The following is an 18,881-nucleotide window of genomic DNA, read 5'->3' as shown; positions in this document are numbered from 1 at the left end:
TCAGCCATTCTACTTCCACGAGACTGAGACGTTGGATTAGCCATGCCCCCCTCTTTCTAAAACCCCAAACTCCAAAGACACCAAAAAGAGCTGAAAGCAGAAACTGTTGTTAAAAACAGTAGCTGCAAAATAGCACCCTCAACTGATAACTGTTATGAGCAACTTGGCATAAAAATGCTTTATCCCTCAATAATTTGCTGCAACTTCAATTCTACGAAAGCACGCAAGCTCAATGACAGGCAGAAAGCGTCATTGTCCGCGGTTCGCAGACACATTTTTGTTTGCTGTTTACAGTCTAGAGCTGTCACAGAGACAGGTGAGATATCTTAGAACACTTATTTCAGTAATATCTCTCAGGGAGCTAGACATTTTGTTGCATTCCTTTTCATGAAAAAATCACTTACAGCACATTTAACCTACCTTACAAATGAATTTGTATTGTATTATTAAAAAAAAGTAAAGCCCTATCGAGTACACGCATGGTTTTACATTTCACCCTTTTTAATCTCTCTCTTCCACCTCCCTACAGAGGCATTTCTCAGTGTTTGCTGTGCATTTCCCTGGTGCAGACGCTCTGAGCACTATATACAGTAGTATTCTGAGTGGTCATTTCCAGCAGGGTGGCTATAGTTACGGTGTGAGTCGCATGGTTAGTACACTGGTTCAGGCTGCTATCTGCCTTCATCAGAAAATGAACCAGAACTTCCTGCCCACTGCCATTCGCTTCCACTACATTTTCAACCTCAGAGACATCTCCAGCATCTTCCAGGTTTGTGTATTGTGTGAGCACTAACCACTTTTATGTATAAATGTAGCCTATACATATCAGTGTTGACTTTCTCTTTTCTGTGTGCCAATATTACGTGTGTGTAGGGCATCCTCTTTGCCCTGCCAGAGCATGTGCGTTACCCTATAGACCTGGTGCACCTGTGGTTGCACGAGTCCTCTCGTGTGTATTCAGACAAACTGATGGAGGAGAAGGACGTGGAACTGTTCAACAAGATCCTGTTGGACACGGGCAAGAGATACTTTGAGGTGAGCAAATCCTCTCTCGAAACCCCAGTGGGGCACCCATAAACTGGACGACCAATCCTCAATCTTTTGCTCTCTCTTTCTGTCTCTCTCTGCAGGTTATAGATGAATCTATCTTAATCAACCAGCCGTTGATCTACTCTCATTTTGCTCATGGTGTGGGAGAGCCACGGTACGCACAAGTGACTGATCTGGAGAAGCTTCAGAAGACCCTGACGGACGCGCTTGAGCACTACAACGAGCTGCACCCTGACATGAACCTGGTGCTGTTTGAGGAAGCCATGCAACACATGTGAGTCTTGGTCCAGACAGACATATGCGATAAAATATCTCAGTTTTTGTCCTAACCAGCTGTAACCATGACAAGTGACGGGTGAGAGGACATTTTGCTAATCAATGGGACAGCACATTTTAAGCCATTTTAGTATTGTATATTTGTGTATGTATGTGTGTGTGTGTGTGTGTGTAGCTGTAGGATCAGTCGTATTCTGGAGTCTCCAGTGGGGAATGCACTACTGATTGGTGTAGGTGGAAGTGGCAAACAGTCTCTCTGTCGACTGGCAGCTTTTCTCAGCATGCTGGAAGTGTTTCAAATCACACTGCGCAAGGGCTATGGCATCAGTGACCTGAAGGTAACACACATATGCATTCACATGATCTCTTTATTTGATGCTTAACAGGACTTAATGGAAAGAATGTTTTTTCTGGCTCACTTGGGCAGTAGTTTAGATTTGTACTTCAGATTTGTAAATAATGCTTACAGTACAATCAGAAATCATTCTCACATTTTTGATAAAGCCTCATCTACAGTATAATAGCCAGTTAGATAATGTTACCTTTTGTGACATTTTTATATCAGCAGAATCCAACAATGTTTAGTACATCACAGAAAGTCAAGCTAAGTTTGGAAGACACATGAATATGATCAATCTCACATTCACTGAACATATAATATAAGCTTCCATGTAACGGCAAATATACCCTTCCATGGAACATAATTCTGGTTGAGTTCATTGATGCTTAATGTCATGCTAACAACAAAAGCAAATATAGGGGAAATTACAAATCAACTGGCCCAGAACTCTCATACTGGCCCAAGGCCATTCTTATTGTTAAGCCCTGCTAAATATAAAAAAGTTTTTCCCTTTCTCCTTCTCTCTTAAGGCAAAAGCATACTTCGGTTGTCTGCATTGCTGAGTATGCGTGACGCAAATTTTGTCATCAGCACAGTCTGAGCGGACTGCCTGCATGTGGCTCAGATTTTCTCGACACGGACAGTCCACATCTGTGCACATCGTCTGCTCAACCGACCTACCGTTGACTGTACTAAAAAAGTATCACAAAATAGTCCTAGTGCACATGCGTCGAATGTCGTATTCGCTTGTGGTTAAAAGAGCATACTTTGAAAAGCTTAGCGCTTGACCATGTGTGAGACAACTCAGAATGCGGAACAACAGAGTTTACCAGAGCCTTTATTTCACTCTATGTTAATCTCTCACTTTTCTAACATTTTCAATCTTTAATTACCTTCCTCTCTCTCTCTTTCTCTAGAGTGATATAGCGGCTCTATACATAAAGGTGGGAGTGAAGAACATTGGCACAGTCTTCTTGCACACAGATGCTCAGATTCCTGATGAAAGATTCCTGGTGCTTATAAACGACATGTTGGCATCAGGTACACAACTCAAACACCTCTCACCTTCTCTTCTCCTTCCTCATAATCCTGTCAATTGCTCTTGGTATAGTACATTTGCATTTATACTTGTGTTTGTTTAGGTGATATTCCAGACCTGTTTAGTGAGGAGGAGGTAGATATGATTGCTGCCTCTATCCGTGTAGAGTTGAGGGCACTTGGTTTGCTGGACACACGAGAGAACTGCTGGAACTTCTTTATTGACCGCATACGCAGACAGCTAAAGGTCCTTTTATTGACAAATATACAAACACTCTCTCTTTTTATCTTAAGTATATGTTGTCTGCATATTATTTTGTCACTCTGATGTCACACCCTCCTGCACTGTAGGTGGTGCTGTGTTTCTCTCCGGTCGGCTTCACTCTTCGCACACGTGCACGGAAGTTTCCGGCACTCGTGAACTGCACGGCCATTGACTGGTTTCATCCTTGGCCCCAGCATGCACTGCAGTCTGTCAGCAGCACTTTCATACAGAACATCTCTGGCCTGGAGGTGAGAGGGGGCAAGGAGGAAGTGTACAATAAAAATAAATTTTGGCTGCATTCCAACTGACATACTTCTATGCCTGTTAACAGTTTGGACTTTAATGCTGATGGAAAAATACATAGTTTTGACTATGTAGTTAAATGTTACACTGTTATTGGAATATTCTACAATGTTTTAGGCCAAAAAGCATGCACAGATACACACTTTAAAAATCCACAGGTACTGTACACCATCCAGGCACCACTGGCATACGAGCACCATTTGGGCAGCACTTATCTTAATCACCTAATCTTGCATACTATATACATTACATATAGTATACAAATTGGGATAAAGCCCATGTTTGTTAATAAAAACGCAGTTTGATTAGGTAAATGAAAATGAAAATGAAAATGAAAAGAGAGATGTTATTGTCATTAATCCATGTTTTTCTCTCCTGTAGCCAGAGGTGAGAGTCTCTATCAGTGAGTTCATCTCATTCGCTCACACTAGTGTGAATGAAGTGAATGTAAAGTACCAGCAGAATGAGAAACGCTTCAACTACACCACACCCAAGAGCTTCCTGGAGTTCATGAAACTCTACGACAACCTACTTGGGACAAAAAGAAGAGAGCTCAGGCAGAAGATGGAGCGCCTGGAGAACGGCCTGCAGAAATTACTGACCACTGCATCACAGGTCAACTTTATGCTAACAGCTACATACCCACACAGAATTGTTTGCTTATGCTTATGAAGACATTAAATTGACTTCTATTGCTCTTAAATTAAAGCTGAAGCATGTCATTTCTACGCCACTAGTGCCACCAAACGGAATTGCAAATATAATTTGCATTGTTTTCAAAACAGCTTTTCACATGCTTCATCTTTAAGCTAATAATAATTACTTCACCATAAACATAACCCTTACAGGCATTTGTTTTTATTTTTTTAAATGAAGAAGAGTCTTGGGTAAGTTACTCAAAGTAATTCACTACAAATTACTAATTAAATCTCTAAAATTGTAATCAGATTAATGACCCAAGTTCAGCCATGTAACACTATGTGGTGCAGGCTGATAGGGTCTTGAGCTTGTTATCTGTTAGCTTACATGTGAAATGTTATACCAACATGTATTTCGTTTTGTCTAATTGTGCAGCAGCATGTCCACATGCATAACTAGGTATGTCTGTGTATTTTCTAGCAGTAGCAAGATCAGCAGCGTAGCAGATCTAGTCCTCCAAGAACAATATCCTATCAATTTGTCATAACCATTAACATTCATCTTTCTGAGAGTTGTCATGACTAAAATGAAGTTCAGCCATGAAACTCTATGTGATGCAAGCTGATAGGGTCTTGAGCTTGTTATCTGTTAGCCGATCGGCTCGCTCACATGCGACATGTTAACCCAGTTGGCTTGCACTGTGTAAGCTGATTGGTCCATTGACATGTAATCAGATGCCCAATCATCTTGCGTCTATCTCTTTGTGTAACATTTAAATGTCTCAGTTTTGCAGACAAGCCGGATTCACTGCAGCACACTGAGTGAGTTTTTTCTCTGAAACCCACCTCCACCCCAGCTCCACCTATCGAGATCTGCTACATGGGGATTGTTTAATTTATTTTTGTGCAGCAGCATGTTTATACATGCTCAATGCAGCATGTCTTGCATTTTGTCTAACTGTGCAGCAGCAGCATGTCCACATGCATAGCTCAGCATGTCTGTATATTTTCTAGCAGTAGCAAGTCTCCGTACATGCTCTGCAACAGCAGCGTAGTAGATCTAGTCCGCCAAGACCAATATTCTATCAATATGTCATACCCACATTAACATGCTAAATCTTTCTGAAAGTTGTGATGACTGAACTAACTTTACTTGTTACTTCATTGGGATAGTGATACAAACTTTTGTTTTTCCACTCAAAATATTGTCTATATTTCCTCCTTGTTCATTGACTCGTTAGGGTCGCACACCTTTAGCTGTCAGAAAATGCAAACAGGTACACAGGTACATATTAACCTGTTTTTAATGTATTCTACCTATATAATATTGTTTTAGAAATACGTGGAACCCATGTAATTAAAAGTAATTAACTTATTTGAAAGTCAGTAACGGTAATCTGATTGAAATTATTTAAAACGTAATGCGCTACACTACTTTTTTTTACAGTATACTAAGAAATAAATTACACTAGATAATTACTTTGTAATTAAATTAAATCCAACACTGATTAAGACAGTGTTTGGCACATTAATGAACCTTTTTACTAGTGAGGACTGTGGATACAAATAGGTTTTAAAAGGTTATACTCCGTTTGTGAAGACTTTTTCAGAAATTTGGTCCTTACAACTATAATGAAACAAATGCACATTTTAATACTTACACTCACACAAATGCACATGCACCAATACATAGATGAAAAAAGCACACATTAATACAAATACACAAATTTCAAGTAATTAGTTAAACCACAAGTCCTAACATTTCACCCTGAAACAACTCTCTCTCTCTCAGGTGGAGGAACTAAAGGCTAAATTGGCCATTCAGGAAGTGGAGTTGCAGCTGAGAAACACTGATACTGAAGCTCTCATCACTAAAATTGGCCAGCAGAGTGAGAAACTCAGTCAGGAGAGGAGTGTAGCAGATGCAGAAGAACAGAGAGTGAGACACACAAACACAAACACACACACACACACACACACACACACACACACACACACGAACACGATGGTACTCCTATCATTACGAGGTCTCTCCATAGACATAATGATTTTTATACTGTACAAACTATATATTTTATCCCCAACCCTACAACTACCCCTAAACCTAACCCTCGTTGAAATCGTTTGGCATTTTACATAAAAAAATAAAAAATAAAAAAAAAGGGCTACGGTAACTCAGATAACCCCACCAATTGTACAATTGTAGTGAGCAGAATAGCATCTCAGAATGCACAACATATCGATCCTTGAGGCGGATGGGCTACAACAGCAGAAAACCACATTGGGTTCAACTTCTGTCAGCCAAGAACAGAAAACTGAGGCTACAGTGGGCTTACCATTTGTGTACCTCAGCAGAAATCCAGATTTGTCAGAACAGGCAATGTTTTTCCAGTTGTTTACTGTCCAGTTTTAGTGAGCCTGTGCCCACTGCAGCCTCAGTTTCCTGTTCTAAGCTGACAGTAGTAGTACCCGGAGGGGTCTTCTGCTGCTGTAGCCCACCCGCCTTAATGTTCGATGTGTTGTACGTTCAGAAATGCTTTTCTGCGTAGCACTGTTGTAGCACATGTTTATTTGGGTTACTGTCACCTTCCTGTCAGCTTGGAACAGTCTGGCCATTCTCCTCTGACCTCTGTCATTAACAAACCATTTTCGCCCACAAAACTGCCGCTCGCTGGATGTTTTTTGTTTTTCGCACCATTCTCTTTACACTCTAGAGACTGTTGTGTGTGAAAATCCCAGGAGATTAGCAGTTACAGAAATACTCAAACCAGCCCGTCTGGCACCAACAAGCATGCCACGGTCGAAATCACTGAGATCAAATTTTTTCCCCATTCTGATGATTGATGTGAACATTAACTGAAGCTCCTGAACCATATCTGCATGATTTTATACATTACACTGCTGCCACTGCTGATTAAATAATCGCATGAATAAGTAGATGTACAGGTGTACCTAATAAAGTGACCGGTGAGTGTATATATTCTATACCCTAACCCTACCCCTAAACATTACCCTCACAGAAACCTTTTGGCATTTTTACATTTTCAAAAAAAAACATTGTTTAGTATGCTTTTTAAGCTGTTTGAATTAAAGGGACACTTGGTATGTCCTCATAAACCACATTTATATCATAATGCACTCATAATTACTAGTGTGTAACCTAAAAAAATTTCCTCGTAAACCACAAAAACCAACTCACAAACACAAATCAAACACACAGAAATCATATTAGAATATCAGTTTTGTAAAGTATATAACAATATGTTATCGATGGTTGTGACTGATTAATGAACTTGTTAAAGGACAGTTCCCAGTTGCAGAAAACCCTTTAGGAAAACCCTTGGATATAATTGTAAGTGTGTTGTCAATAAGGGTTTTCTTAAATTAAGGGGTTTGTTGCAATCGGGTGCGGATCATTATGATTGTGAAATGTGTGTCTGTGTATCAGGTTGAAGCAATCCAGGCAGAAGTGACTAAACAGCAGCAGGACACTGAAGCAGACCTGGAAAAAGCAGAACCAGCCTTACAGGCAGCTAATGCAGCGCTCAACACTCTCAACAGGGTGTGTGTGTGTGTGTCTTCTGTTTAGATACAATTATTGAACCACCCTTGCATTTACTATCTGATTGCAAATGCCTCATTCCCATGTGTTGACTTGTAATGAGGGAATGAGTAATTGCATCATAACAGATTTACACTAATGCCCCTTTGGCTCCAAAGTTTTGTTTTGTTTATGTGTGAAGTAATTGTATATGTATGTTTGTGTGAAGCTGAATCTAACAGAGCTGCGGACATTTCCAAACCCTCCTGCCATCGTGACTAACGTGTCTGCCGCTGTGCTGGTGCTGCTGTCTCCTAACGGCCGAATTCCTAAAGACCGCAGCTGGAAGGCAGCTAAAGTTATCATGAGTAAAGTGAGTTTGTATTTACATTGACATTTACAGTAATGGATGTGGAATGGTGTGTATGTAAGTTTTTGAGATTTACCCTCATGGGTTTCAAGAGATTTACAAATGTTTCTATTTTAATTCTACTGACATTTAACTTAGCAGTGTGCAGAATATTTTTGTCCTTTTAGATTTTTTAGATTTCAGATTAAGCAAAAGCCTGCTTAAACAATTTGAGTGGGATAATGAATCTGGTGAAACTTCACCAACAAACAAGGTGCATGGACAGAGCAAAGCACAAATGAGGAAAATGAATCCAGCAACTCTTGTAGAGGGGAGAAACGTTATTAAACCAAAGCGCTTCGGCACACAGGCCTTCACCAGGGTTAAAAAGTTTAAAAGAAAACTTGTGCAGGGTAGTTACTTGAATACAAACAAAGATAAGATCCAGCTAATGAAATGGACAGAATAATCATCAGCCACCAATCAGATCACACCAATCTTAATTGCACCAATTAGGCAATTAATTAGAGAACAAGTCAATAAGAAAACCACACTCGATTGCACATCATAAAAAACAACAATTTACAAAGAACAGTTATGCACAAGACTTTTACACAATTTGAGTGGAAAACAATTTTCAGATATCAAACTATGGGTAATAAAGCTTTGAAATGGTGTATTGCTTGTCAAGATGAAAAAATAATTTGGAAGTAAAAACACTTCTGTAACAGCTGACACTGAAGGTGGACAAAATAACAAAATGGGTAAATTTGTGCTTTTTTATGCTTTTTTTGTTTAGGTGGATGATTTCTTGCAGGCTCTGGTTAACTTTGATAAAGAGCACATCCCTGAAGCCACAGTTCGTGTGATCAAAGACGAGTATCTGAGTGATCCTGAGTTTAATCCAGAGTTTGTGCGTCTGAAATCGTCTGCAGCGGCTGGTCTTTGTGCCTGGGTGATCAACATCATCCGTTTCCATGAGGTTCTGCACACATTTACTACCACAATCATTCAGAACCAGTGCAGTCTTATAGCATTAATGTTATAGCAGTGATACTGCTGTATATTTACAGATTTATTTAACTATTTAATTAGTTCAGATTTTTAAGCGTTGTGATTATATTTTAAAATAAACAAAGCTTCTCTGGGGGGCCTGGGTAGCTCAGCGAGTATTGATGCTGACTACCACCCCTGGAGTCGCAAGTTCAAATCCAGGGCATGCTGAGTGACTCCAGCCAGGTCTCCTAAGCAACCAAATTGGCGTGGATGCTGCGGAGAATAGCGTGAAGCCTCCACATGCACTACATCTCCGTGTTAATGCGCTAAACAAGCCACGTGATAAGATGCACGGATTGACATCTCAGGCATGGAGGCAACTGAGATTCGTCCTCTGCCACCTGGATTGAGGCGAGTCACTATGCCACCACGAGGACTAAGAGCACATTGGGAATTGGGCATTCCAAATTGGGGAGAAAGGGAGAAAATCCACAAAAAAAATACAATAATTAACATCATTATGATAGTTCAAGACAAGATGAAAATGTTCTTTGTTTTTCTTTTTTCTAAGAAATGGAGAAAGCAAAGGGGTGTCAAATTCATTTTAGATCGTGAAAACCTGCTTAGTATCTAAAATGATAATTCTGGAAACAACTGAAAATGCATTACCTTAAATATTTATCCTTGTATATTTCATGTTGTCATTATTGCTATGAGATACGCAGGTATTTTACAGTGGGATTAAGTTGCCATGGGATTGTTGTGAAGACATGTGGGACATTAGCTGATACATGTGAATCACAGAGTGCTGAAAGTTGTACTTAATTAAAAGAAGTTCCACCGATGATGCGAGCTATAAAATGCATGCAACGGCGCATTTTCTTCAAATCGTCCCCTGGGCCAGATTGGAGTTCTTGCGGCTGTACATTTGACACCCCCGTGTAAGCAGAATAATTTACAGTGCACAGCGATGTGAATTTCAGTCTTTTCTTCATGCAAAGTTAAAGCACACGACTTTTATACGGCAATTAATTTTTTTGTTTGTCATTTTTGGAACTTAATAGTCATCCTAAAGACAATCAGTCTTAACATTTTGCTGCCTGTAAAGCTGCATTCTCTAGCAGTCACACTCACCAAGTGAGCAGCACAAGACTATCACTGGCTGGCACAGATGAAATATTCAGAAGATTACAGTCTTACAATACTTGTCTAGTTAAAATGACAGGACTAGAATGGATGTGAGAGATGCAGTTTATGAGAGCTGTCGTTATGCAAGAATAATTTTTTCACCTCTTACTGCTCGAACTGTTAATAAGAAATAAGAGCGCATCACAGCAGTTTCCAGGCCGATTTGCATCCTCCTATCTGTTTGAGCTACCAGAGCTAAAAATGCAGTTTAATAAAGTTCTATGAAGGGACAAAAGTAGGATTGCCAAGCAATACTTAAATTAAAAGTAGCAGTTACATGGCAATGCTGGTGGCGGCGGCCATAAGTCTTATAAAAGTGCAGCAGTTTGCAAATTTGTGTTTGTGGATTTTGCCGCCCCTCTGAAGTGCTGCCTTAGGCAGCTGCCTAGTTCACCTATATGTAAGTAAAATTCAATAAAAAAAAAATATAAGTAGATTGAATGCAAATGAATTGTGTTGCATTAGCTCAATTTAAGTTAACTGAACGAGCAGCAAAGATAATTTTGCGCTATCGTTGAACATACTTGATTGGTTCACCCTACATAATTTAATCTAGTAAAACACATTTAAGAGAATCACATTAATTGAAAGCAAACAAAACAAGTTTATAAGAGAAACGCAATTTGTTGCGTAGATCACAAATAATATGATTTGGTAAAATCAGACAACCTGCATTTTACCATTTTTTTCAGTGCATTTATATTAATTGAATCTCATTGTGGGATTGTATTATTTTTTTGTGTGCGTAACTGCGTTCTCATTGTGTTTGTTTTGTGATTGTATTGTTTACGTGTTTTTCTGCTTTTCTCCTCAATGCTGCCCTGTCCAGACATATGTAAGTAAACATTTTTGCTAATCTGCTCAGGTTGACCTATAAAATATAGAACAACACAATACTGGACACAAGAGCATTTCAATGCAATGCTCAGCAAATATTTATGATGCAAATAAACTATTATTTATTCTGTTGTGATATGACCTGACATTTGTTTTAGTAAGAAGACAGAACCTGGTATGTTTATTGTGTATTAAGTACTGAATACATGTAGTCACTGTGATGATTATTGCTCCTTACTCTTCAAATTAATTATTCGGATTGGTCCCTGCCTATCATTTCTTGTTGGCTGAAGACTCTTCCAAAACTCTCCAGTACAATCCAGTACTCATTAAACCAATTCAGAATTCTCTACGCAAGAGGCGGATGTGTTGGTGTTTCAATATGTGTTTGTGTTTCTTCAGGTGTTCTGTGAGGTGGAGGTAAAGAGGATGTGTCTGTCTCAGGCAAACGCTGATCTGATTGAAGCTGCAGAAAAACTCGAGATCATTAGAAAGAAGCTGGCTGTAAGTCTTTCGTTTAGTATTTCTCTTACTTTCTATGTTTCAGTATCCCATCGATCTACAAAGATGCACTGTATAATGTCAAATGTGTGTGAAGGAATTGGATGGTAGTTTGGACACACTGAAGGCAGCATTTGAAAAAGCTACCTCAGAGAAACTGCGCTGTCAGGACGAGGTGAATCGCACCAACAAAACCATCAAGCTGGCCAACCGCCTGGTGAAGGGCTTAGAGGTCAGAATATATTTTTTTTATGTAGGGACAATGAAACATTTAACTGAACTTAAGCTTTGGTTGAAGTTAACTTGATACTGCATTTTTGTTTAACATATATTTTTACATTTGTAACAATAAAATAGTTAGAAATCAATCAATTATTGGCGAACCCCCTGCAGCCCTGCTATAACTTTAAACTCAAGAACAGGACATTGTTTGGGCTCTTTTGTATTTTTGAACATTGTGTTTGTGTTTCAGTCAGAAAACGTGCGCTGGGCTCACTCTGTAGCTCAGTACCACGAGCAGGAATCCACTCTGTGTGGAGATGTTCTCCTCACTGCAGCATTCATCTCATACGCTGGCTCCTTTTCAAAGAGATACAGACAAGAGCTACTCCATAACCTCTGGATGCCTTACCTGCGCACACAGAAGGTTTGTGTAAAAGTTGTGTATTATTATGTAGCATTGCAAAGTTTAGAAAGTGAAAATGAAACAGTGAAAGTGATGGGAAGTTAAAACACTGAAAGCCTCTTCCTTCAGTCCAACTGAAATTTAAATAACATACTTTCTTGATGAACAGAGTCATACTGTACATATTAAGGAAATAAATATCTATTCACTGTCTAAAATAATCTATCATTCTGTTTTATCAGGTGCCTATCCCTATGACCGATAGTTTAGATCCCATTTCAATGTTAACAGACGATGCCACCATTGCTAAATGGAATAACGAGGGCTTGCCAGGTGATAAGATGTCTACCCAGAATGCCACTATACTGACCAACTGTGAGCGCTGGCCTCTGCTCATTGACCCCCAGCTTCAGGGCATCAAGTGGCTCAAGAGTCGCTATGGCAACAGCCTGAAGGTCATTAACCTCAGCCAGAAGGGGTGAGTGACCAGTAAACTGTTAAGCTGAGATACTATTATAATTAAATCTGAAAATGATTTTGAAATGGGGCATAATTCTTGTTTTTCATCTATTGTTCAAAATGGACACCATTTACTTTCTGAATAAATGTCCCTGGTCTTATTCATACATTCATTCACTCACTCACAAAGTGCACATTGTTCTGAAGATTTTTATTTATAATTTGGTGGATTAATAAATCCAACTCCTATCCTACATTATTTCCTGTTTCACTCAAGTCACATTATGGAAGCTAATTGTGTTGATAATGCTGTTTCCTGTTGTCTTAAAGACATTGCCAATTCTTAGTGCTGTCATTTATTTTAGTAATTCAATTTGCTTGTGTATCTGTGACATTGTTGCTGCAGGTATGTGGATGTAATAGAACAGGCTGTGGTCTCAGGGGAACCCGTATTGATTGAGAATCTAGAGGAGACGATTGAACCAGTTATTGATCCACTGCTGGGCAGGAAGACCATCAAGAAGGGCAGGTACTGTAGACAACCAAATAACTCAGTAATACACTACACACAGCATTGCAATACAATACTGCATAATAGCGCAACACAATACTAGACAGCAGGGTTATCATGATACCATAATCTTACAATATTACCAGAAAAGTGTCACGATACCACTCATTTGGTTTCTTATAGCATGTCAGTGAGTATTCTGTTATTGTGTTTATTATTAACAGTTTATACAAAGACAATATAATAATTATAAAATCAACCAAATAAAAGGGAAAAACAAACAAACAAAAAAAATAGTTAGAAAAGCTTACATTTATTGTAAAGTTATCAGCAATTTATTTCCATAGTGTAAAAACTACACTCTGGTTGTCACAAGAGACATCTCCTGGTAAACCAAATTGATAAACAATGGTGCAATGCTAACATTTGTTGAACAGGTGTACGATAAGAAAAAAGCAGTATAAATTATATAAATTGTCCGCAAACATTTGCTAATCTGGTTTTAATATCATGTAATGTAGGAGTTCATTGCTCATTTATTGGTATTATTTAATAAAAGTGAATGTTTATCATTACTTTGTACATCTCCCTGGGTGCCGACATGTTTGCATGACGGCATGCACCCCCATCTCGGTATTATCAGAGTTGAACATGTCCGCACAAGTCAAGTGCCGTTTCATTGCACTTTTCCTAATAGAGCTGTTCAGGTTGTAGTCTAAAAACCCAGGAAAGAATTAGCCATGGGTTCCCTCTTGATTTTCCTATGGGTTTTTATAATGGGGTTTTTGAACTTATGAGTTAAATAAGGTCTGTGGTAAACATTACTTGACGATATGTGGACGTTTTGTTCTACAACATAAATTACACACAGTCATATCTTAAAAGTGAATTTTGAATGCAGATTTATTTATAAATCTGAAAATTAATTAATTTAGTAAAATCTTTTATTTTTTCTCAAATTTAGCACCTCCTTGCTACCCCCTGGCTGTCCTTGTTCCCCAGTTTGAAAACATTTTCATACCTCACATACACACAAACTTGTTTTTATATAATTGTCGGGACTCTCCATAGACTTCCATGCATTTTATAGATTTTATACAGATCTAACGATAATTTCTATCCCCTAACCCTAACCCTACCCCTAAACCTAACCCTCACAGAAACCTTTTTGTATTTTTACATTTTCAAAAAAACATCGTTTAGTATGTTTACTAAACCATTTCCCTTGTGTGGACCACTGGGCCCCACAAGGTAGGTGATCTCAGGTTTTACTATCCTTGTGGGGACATTTGGTCCCAACAATGTAGGATAAACATTTACACACACACACACACACACACAAACACACACACACATGTCACACCACAGGACTCATCACTTTTTTCGACTCTCTCTCCTCTGCAGATGTATTAAAGTGGGAGATAAGGAATGTTTTTTTAACCCAGATTTTCGTCTGATTCTGCACACTAAGCTGGCAAACCCTCACTATAAACCTGAGATCCAGGCTCAGACCACCCTCATCAACTTTACTGTGACCCGCGACGGGCTCGAGGACCAGCTGCTTGCAGACGTGGTCAACCTCGAGAGACCGGACCTTGAATATCTCAAGGTGTGTGGGAGAGATAGCATATGAGTCTCTTTGTGTATTGTGGATTTCTGTATTAGGGTTGTCAAAAGATAAAAGTGGTGTTGCGTATGTACTGTGACGTGTTAAGCTGTGGTGCTCATGTGGGTCATGAGAGGTTAAGTCTGGCTTGCATCATTTCCTAATCAGTTCCTTTCTCTTCTCCCCATCATCAGTCCTCTCTGTAATATCTCTGCATCAATCATCTCTGTAATATCTCTGCAAAAACTGGCAAAAGTGAGAAATTTAAAAAGGGTCTGTTAAGGGTTAGTGTCACACCACGGTCTGTCCAGCAGAGGGAAAACGAGAGCACAAGACCTTCCACAAATTCCTCCTGATTTCCTGTTCATTATTAGCTCAATGATATCACCATTGCCTGGCTTGTTAGAGTAGGTGTGTTTATATATGACCTGCTTTTGTTTGCATCTTTGCTCAGTCTTGAGGTTCTTTTGCTTAGGCAGATTTCTGGTAAATGCCTGTCCCTTTTTTTTTGACCTACGTTTAGATTACATTGAGAGACTTTTTCCCAGACCTTTTGACCTGTTGTTTGGGAAATTGCTTTGTTATTGGACATTTTTGCCTGCATCAAGCCATTGTGGATCTGTAATTTCTTCAGCCCTGCTTTTGATGCTTGATTTTTTTGTGTTTATTCAAGAAAAAGATTAAGTAAAGACTGTTTGTTTTCCTCAAGTCCTGCCTCTTGTGATTCTCTGCAATTTGGGTACACACAGCTCCATAGCGTAGCGGTTAGTGCTCTGGGCTACCAGCAACACACTCTGGGTTTGAGCCCTGGCCCTGACAGCAAGACTGAGCCGTAATATGTTGGACCCAGCAGAGGTTGAACAGATTCATGGAGCCATCAGCAAACAGGGGGTTTAGCTTCAACTGACAGACTCTGTGAACCAGATTGAGGAGTCCCTGCAACATCTACAAGCACACTTGCCTTGAGAAACTGTGGTAGTACCAGCCCCAGATCCTCCACCACTAGCTGCACCCATGTCCCAGGAAATCAAGATCCCAGCCGCTCAGCACTACTGGTTCCTGACTCAAGTGTCTCATCTTTGAACTTCTGCCTTTGCTACTGAAAAGGCTAAGATAACATACTTAATCTCCCTGTTGTGTGACTGTGCACTGGATTGGGCCTCAACCCTCTGGAGACAACAGTCCCCCATTTGCTCAGATCTAAAGGGGTTCGCAGAGACTCTTCAACAAGTGTTTGACCATCCAGTCAGTGGCCGTGAGGCAGCAAGGCGGCTACTAGACCTGTGTCAGGGGCATCAATCTGTGGCCGATTATGCCATTGAATTCTGTACTCTGGCTTCTGAGAGTAAATGGGATTCAGAGGCTCTTGTCTCAACATTCTACCGTGGCCTTTCTGGAGATGTAAAGGATGAACTAGCTAGTAGAGACTGGGGTTCAAGTCTGGAGGAACTCATAACCTTGGCCATCCGCATTGATAACCGTATTCATGAATGGAGAAGAGAACGTTGCACTCCCCGAGTCATGCCCATGTTACCACCCACTAATGTTACCGATCTCAGCCAACAAACAGAAGGAGAACCAATGCAGCTGGGCAGAACCTGCCTATCACCTAAGGAGAGAGAGAGACGCATGAGAGAAGGTCATGTTTCTACTGTGGGGGGTCTGGTCACATGCGCTCTGCTTGCCCTGAATTAGCGTTAAAAACCAAGGCTCGCTAGGGGGTGTGGGGACCTTAGCGAGTGGGACTGCGCAATTCGACACTCCTCACTCCCGTTTACTGTTGTCAGCTACCTTTACTTGGTGGGATACTAAGGAGAGGACAACTACATTGAAAGCATTTGTGGATTCAGGGGCAGCTGACAATTTTTTGGACATTGAACTGGCAAAGAAGATGTGTATCCCCTATGAGACTTGTCCCTCATCCTGGAAAGTTGAAGCCCTGGATGGCAGACCTATTGGATCTGGAATGATCAAATTTAGAACAGTTCCTCTGCATTTAACTATTGAAGCGAACCACCATGAAACAATCTCCTTTTATCTTATCAAATCTTCCAGAGAACCCCTTATCCTGGGTTACCCCTGGTTGCGGCTCCACAACCCTCAACTTTCTTGGGCCTCGGGAACTCTTTTCCATTGGGGCTCCGTGTGTAAGGACACCTGCACCTCTCCTACTTCCTCTGTGACTGGGAGTAAAGAAATTCTGGCAGCAGTTGAAGAGGTGAGTGTTTGTTCCTTGAATAACCCACTAGATCTGACACTTATGCTCCCTGAATACTATGATTTGAGAGAAGTATTTAGCAAACAACGTGCTACCAAGCTACCACCTCATAGACCATACGATTGTGCTATTGACCTTCTTCCTGGCACATTCCCTCCTAGAGGTCATCTATTTTCCCTCTCTGCCCCAGAACTAAGGCCATGAATGAATATATTGAGGATGCCTTAAGGACTGGCTTCATTCGCCCCTCAACTTCACCAGCTAGTGCTGGGTTCTTTTTTGTCCCTAAGAAAGATGGTAGCCTTAGGCCTTACATAGACTATCATGGGCTCAATAAAATAACTATTAAGAATCGCTACCCTCTCCCGCTCATGTCATCCGCTTTTGAACTGCTTCAGAAAGCTAATATTTTTTCGAAATTAGATCTGCGGAGTGCATACAACTTGGTACGCATAAAGGAGGGTGATGAATGGAAGATCGCCTTCAGTACCCCGACTGGCCACTGGGAGTACCAAGTCATGCCCTTTGGGTTAGCTAATGCCCCAGCAGTGTTTCAAGCCTTCATCAATGATGTCTTGAGGGAAGTGTTGAATTGTTTTGTGTTTGTCTATCTAGACAACATATTAATCTTCTCAAACTCTCTACAGGAACACATTCACCATGTCCGACAGGTTCTGAAGAAGCTACTTGAGAGTCATCTTTTCGTAAAGCTTGAAAAGTGTGATTTCCATGTGTCCCAAGTCTCATTCCTAGGTTATGTTGTCTCTCAAGTAGGCCTCCAAATGGAACCAAGGAAGGTGTCTGCCATCACCAACTGGCCCCTGCCCAAAACACTGAAGCAGGTTCAGAGATTTATTGGCTTTGCCAATTTCTATAGGAAGTTTATTTGTAACTTCAGCACAATTGAAGCACCCATTTCTGCTCTTACTAAGGGTTCACCCACTCGTATTCACTGGACTGCTGAAGCCCTGAAGTCTTTCAACAGATTAAAGAAACTGTTCTCCTCTGCCCCAATCTTGGTACACCCAGACCCTGAATTACCTTTTGTTGTGGAAGTGGATGCATCTGAAGTGGGAGCAGGAGCAGTGCTCTCTCAGAGATCAGTCACAGATAACAAAGTTCATCTGTGTTCCTACTTTTCCAGAAGCCTGTCTTCAGCAGAAAGAAATTACGATGTGGGTAACCGAGAACTCCTAGCTGTAAAACTTGCACTGGAAGAGTGGCGCCACTGGCTGGAGGGGTCCAAGCATCCTTTCATTGTGTGGACAGACCACAAGAATCTGTCCTATCTACAGCAGGCAAAGCGCCTTAACCCTCGGCAGGCTAGGAGGGCCCTCTTTTTTTACCCGTTTCAATTTTGTGATCTCTTACAGACCTGGATCAAAGAATGTTAAGGCTGACGCCTTGTCACGCCAGTATGATTGTTCCCAGAAGGACCGTTCCCCAGAATTCATCATTCCCAGAGACTGCATCCTGGCACCTGTTTGCCGGTCCATTGAAGATACTGTCCGTGAGGCGCTACATGGCGCACACATTCGAGATAAGGTTCCAACAGGATGCTTGTTTGTCTCCAAGAAAGTAAGATCTGAGGTCCTTCAGTGGGGCCATGCCTCTCCCCTTGCTGGACATTCGGGAATGGAGAGGACATTGGATTTTATTCAAAGACGGTTTTGTTGGCCAGAGATGTCAAGAGAGGTCTGAACTTTCGTGCAAGCCTGCCCAGTCTGCGCTCAACAGAAGTCATCTAATCAGCGTCCTGCCGGTCTTCTACACCCCTTTCCCATCCCACAATGTCCCTGGTCTCATATCCATGGATTTTATCACTGGTTTGCCAGTATCTGAAGCTAACACTGTTGTCCTGGTGGTGGTGGACCGCTTCTCTAAAGCTGCACATTTCATTCCTTTACCTAAACTTCCTTCTGCTAGAGAAACCGCTGATATTGTTCTTCAAAATGTTGTAAGGATCCATGGAATTCCAGTGGACATTGTTACTGATCGGGGTCCCCAGTTTATGTCTCATTATTGGAAAGCATTCTGGTCTCTGTGTGGCTCTTCTGTCAGTATCTTTTCAGGTTTCCACCCTCAGAAATACCTTCGCTGATTCACATCCCATCAGCCATCCTCCTGGAGTCGGTTCCTG

General features: G+C 40.7%; 1 protein-coding gene across 1 annotated transcript in view; it reads left to right on the top strand.

Moving 5' to 3' along the window:
- dnah9l (dynein, axonemal, heavy polypeptide 9 like) overlaps window positions 1–18,881 on the top strand; it is a 78,970-nt gene that overhangs the window by 42,397 nt on the left and 17,692 nt on the right. The window contains exons 51-68 of the mRNA XM_051705910.1: window positions 530–769; window positions 874–1,035; window positions 1,131–1,324; window positions 1,502–1,664; window positions 2,584–2,707; window positions 2,809–2,951; window positions 3,056–3,217; window positions 3,654–3,887; window positions 5,703–5,849; window positions 7,359–7,472; window positions 7,681–7,824; window positions 8,600–8,782; window positions 11,224–11,325; window positions 11,420–11,554; window positions 11,795–11,968; window positions 12,190–12,425; window positions 12,813–12,935; window positions 14,322–14,526. Of these exons, the coding sequence (XP_051561870.1) occupies window positions 530–769; window positions 874–1,035; window positions 1,131–1,324; window positions 1,502–1,664; window positions 2,584–2,707; window positions 2,809–2,951; window positions 3,056–3,217; window positions 3,654–3,887; window positions 5,703–5,849; window positions 7,359–7,472; window positions 7,681–7,824; window positions 8,600–8,782; window positions 11,224–11,325; window positions 11,420–11,554; window positions 11,795–11,968; window positions 12,190–12,425; window positions 12,813–12,935; window positions 14,322–14,526 (2,985 nt within the window). The remainder of the gene's footprint in view (window positions 1–529; window positions 770–873; window positions 1,036–1,130; window positions 1,325–1,501; window positions 1,665–2,583; window positions 2,708–2,808; window positions 2,952–3,055; window positions 3,218–3,653; window positions 3,888–5,702; window positions 5,850–7,358; window positions 7,473–7,680; window positions 7,825–8,599; window positions 8,783–11,223; window positions 11,326–11,419; window positions 11,555–11,794; window positions 11,969–12,189; window positions 12,426–12,812; window positions 12,936–14,321; window positions 14,527–18,881) is intronic.

This window comes from Myxocyprinus asiaticus, chromosome 9 (genome assembly GCF_019703515.2).
Source record: "Myxocyprinus asiaticus isolate MX2 ecotype Aquarium Trade chromosome 9, UBuf_Myxa_2, whole genome shotgun sequence".
Lineage (NCBI taxonomy): Eukaryota > Metazoa > Chordata > Actinopteri > Cypriniformes > Catostomidae > Myxocyprinus > Myxocyprinus asiaticus.
Note: the sequence above shows the minus strand (reverse complement) of the source record. Positions and strands in the feature narration are given on the sequence as shown.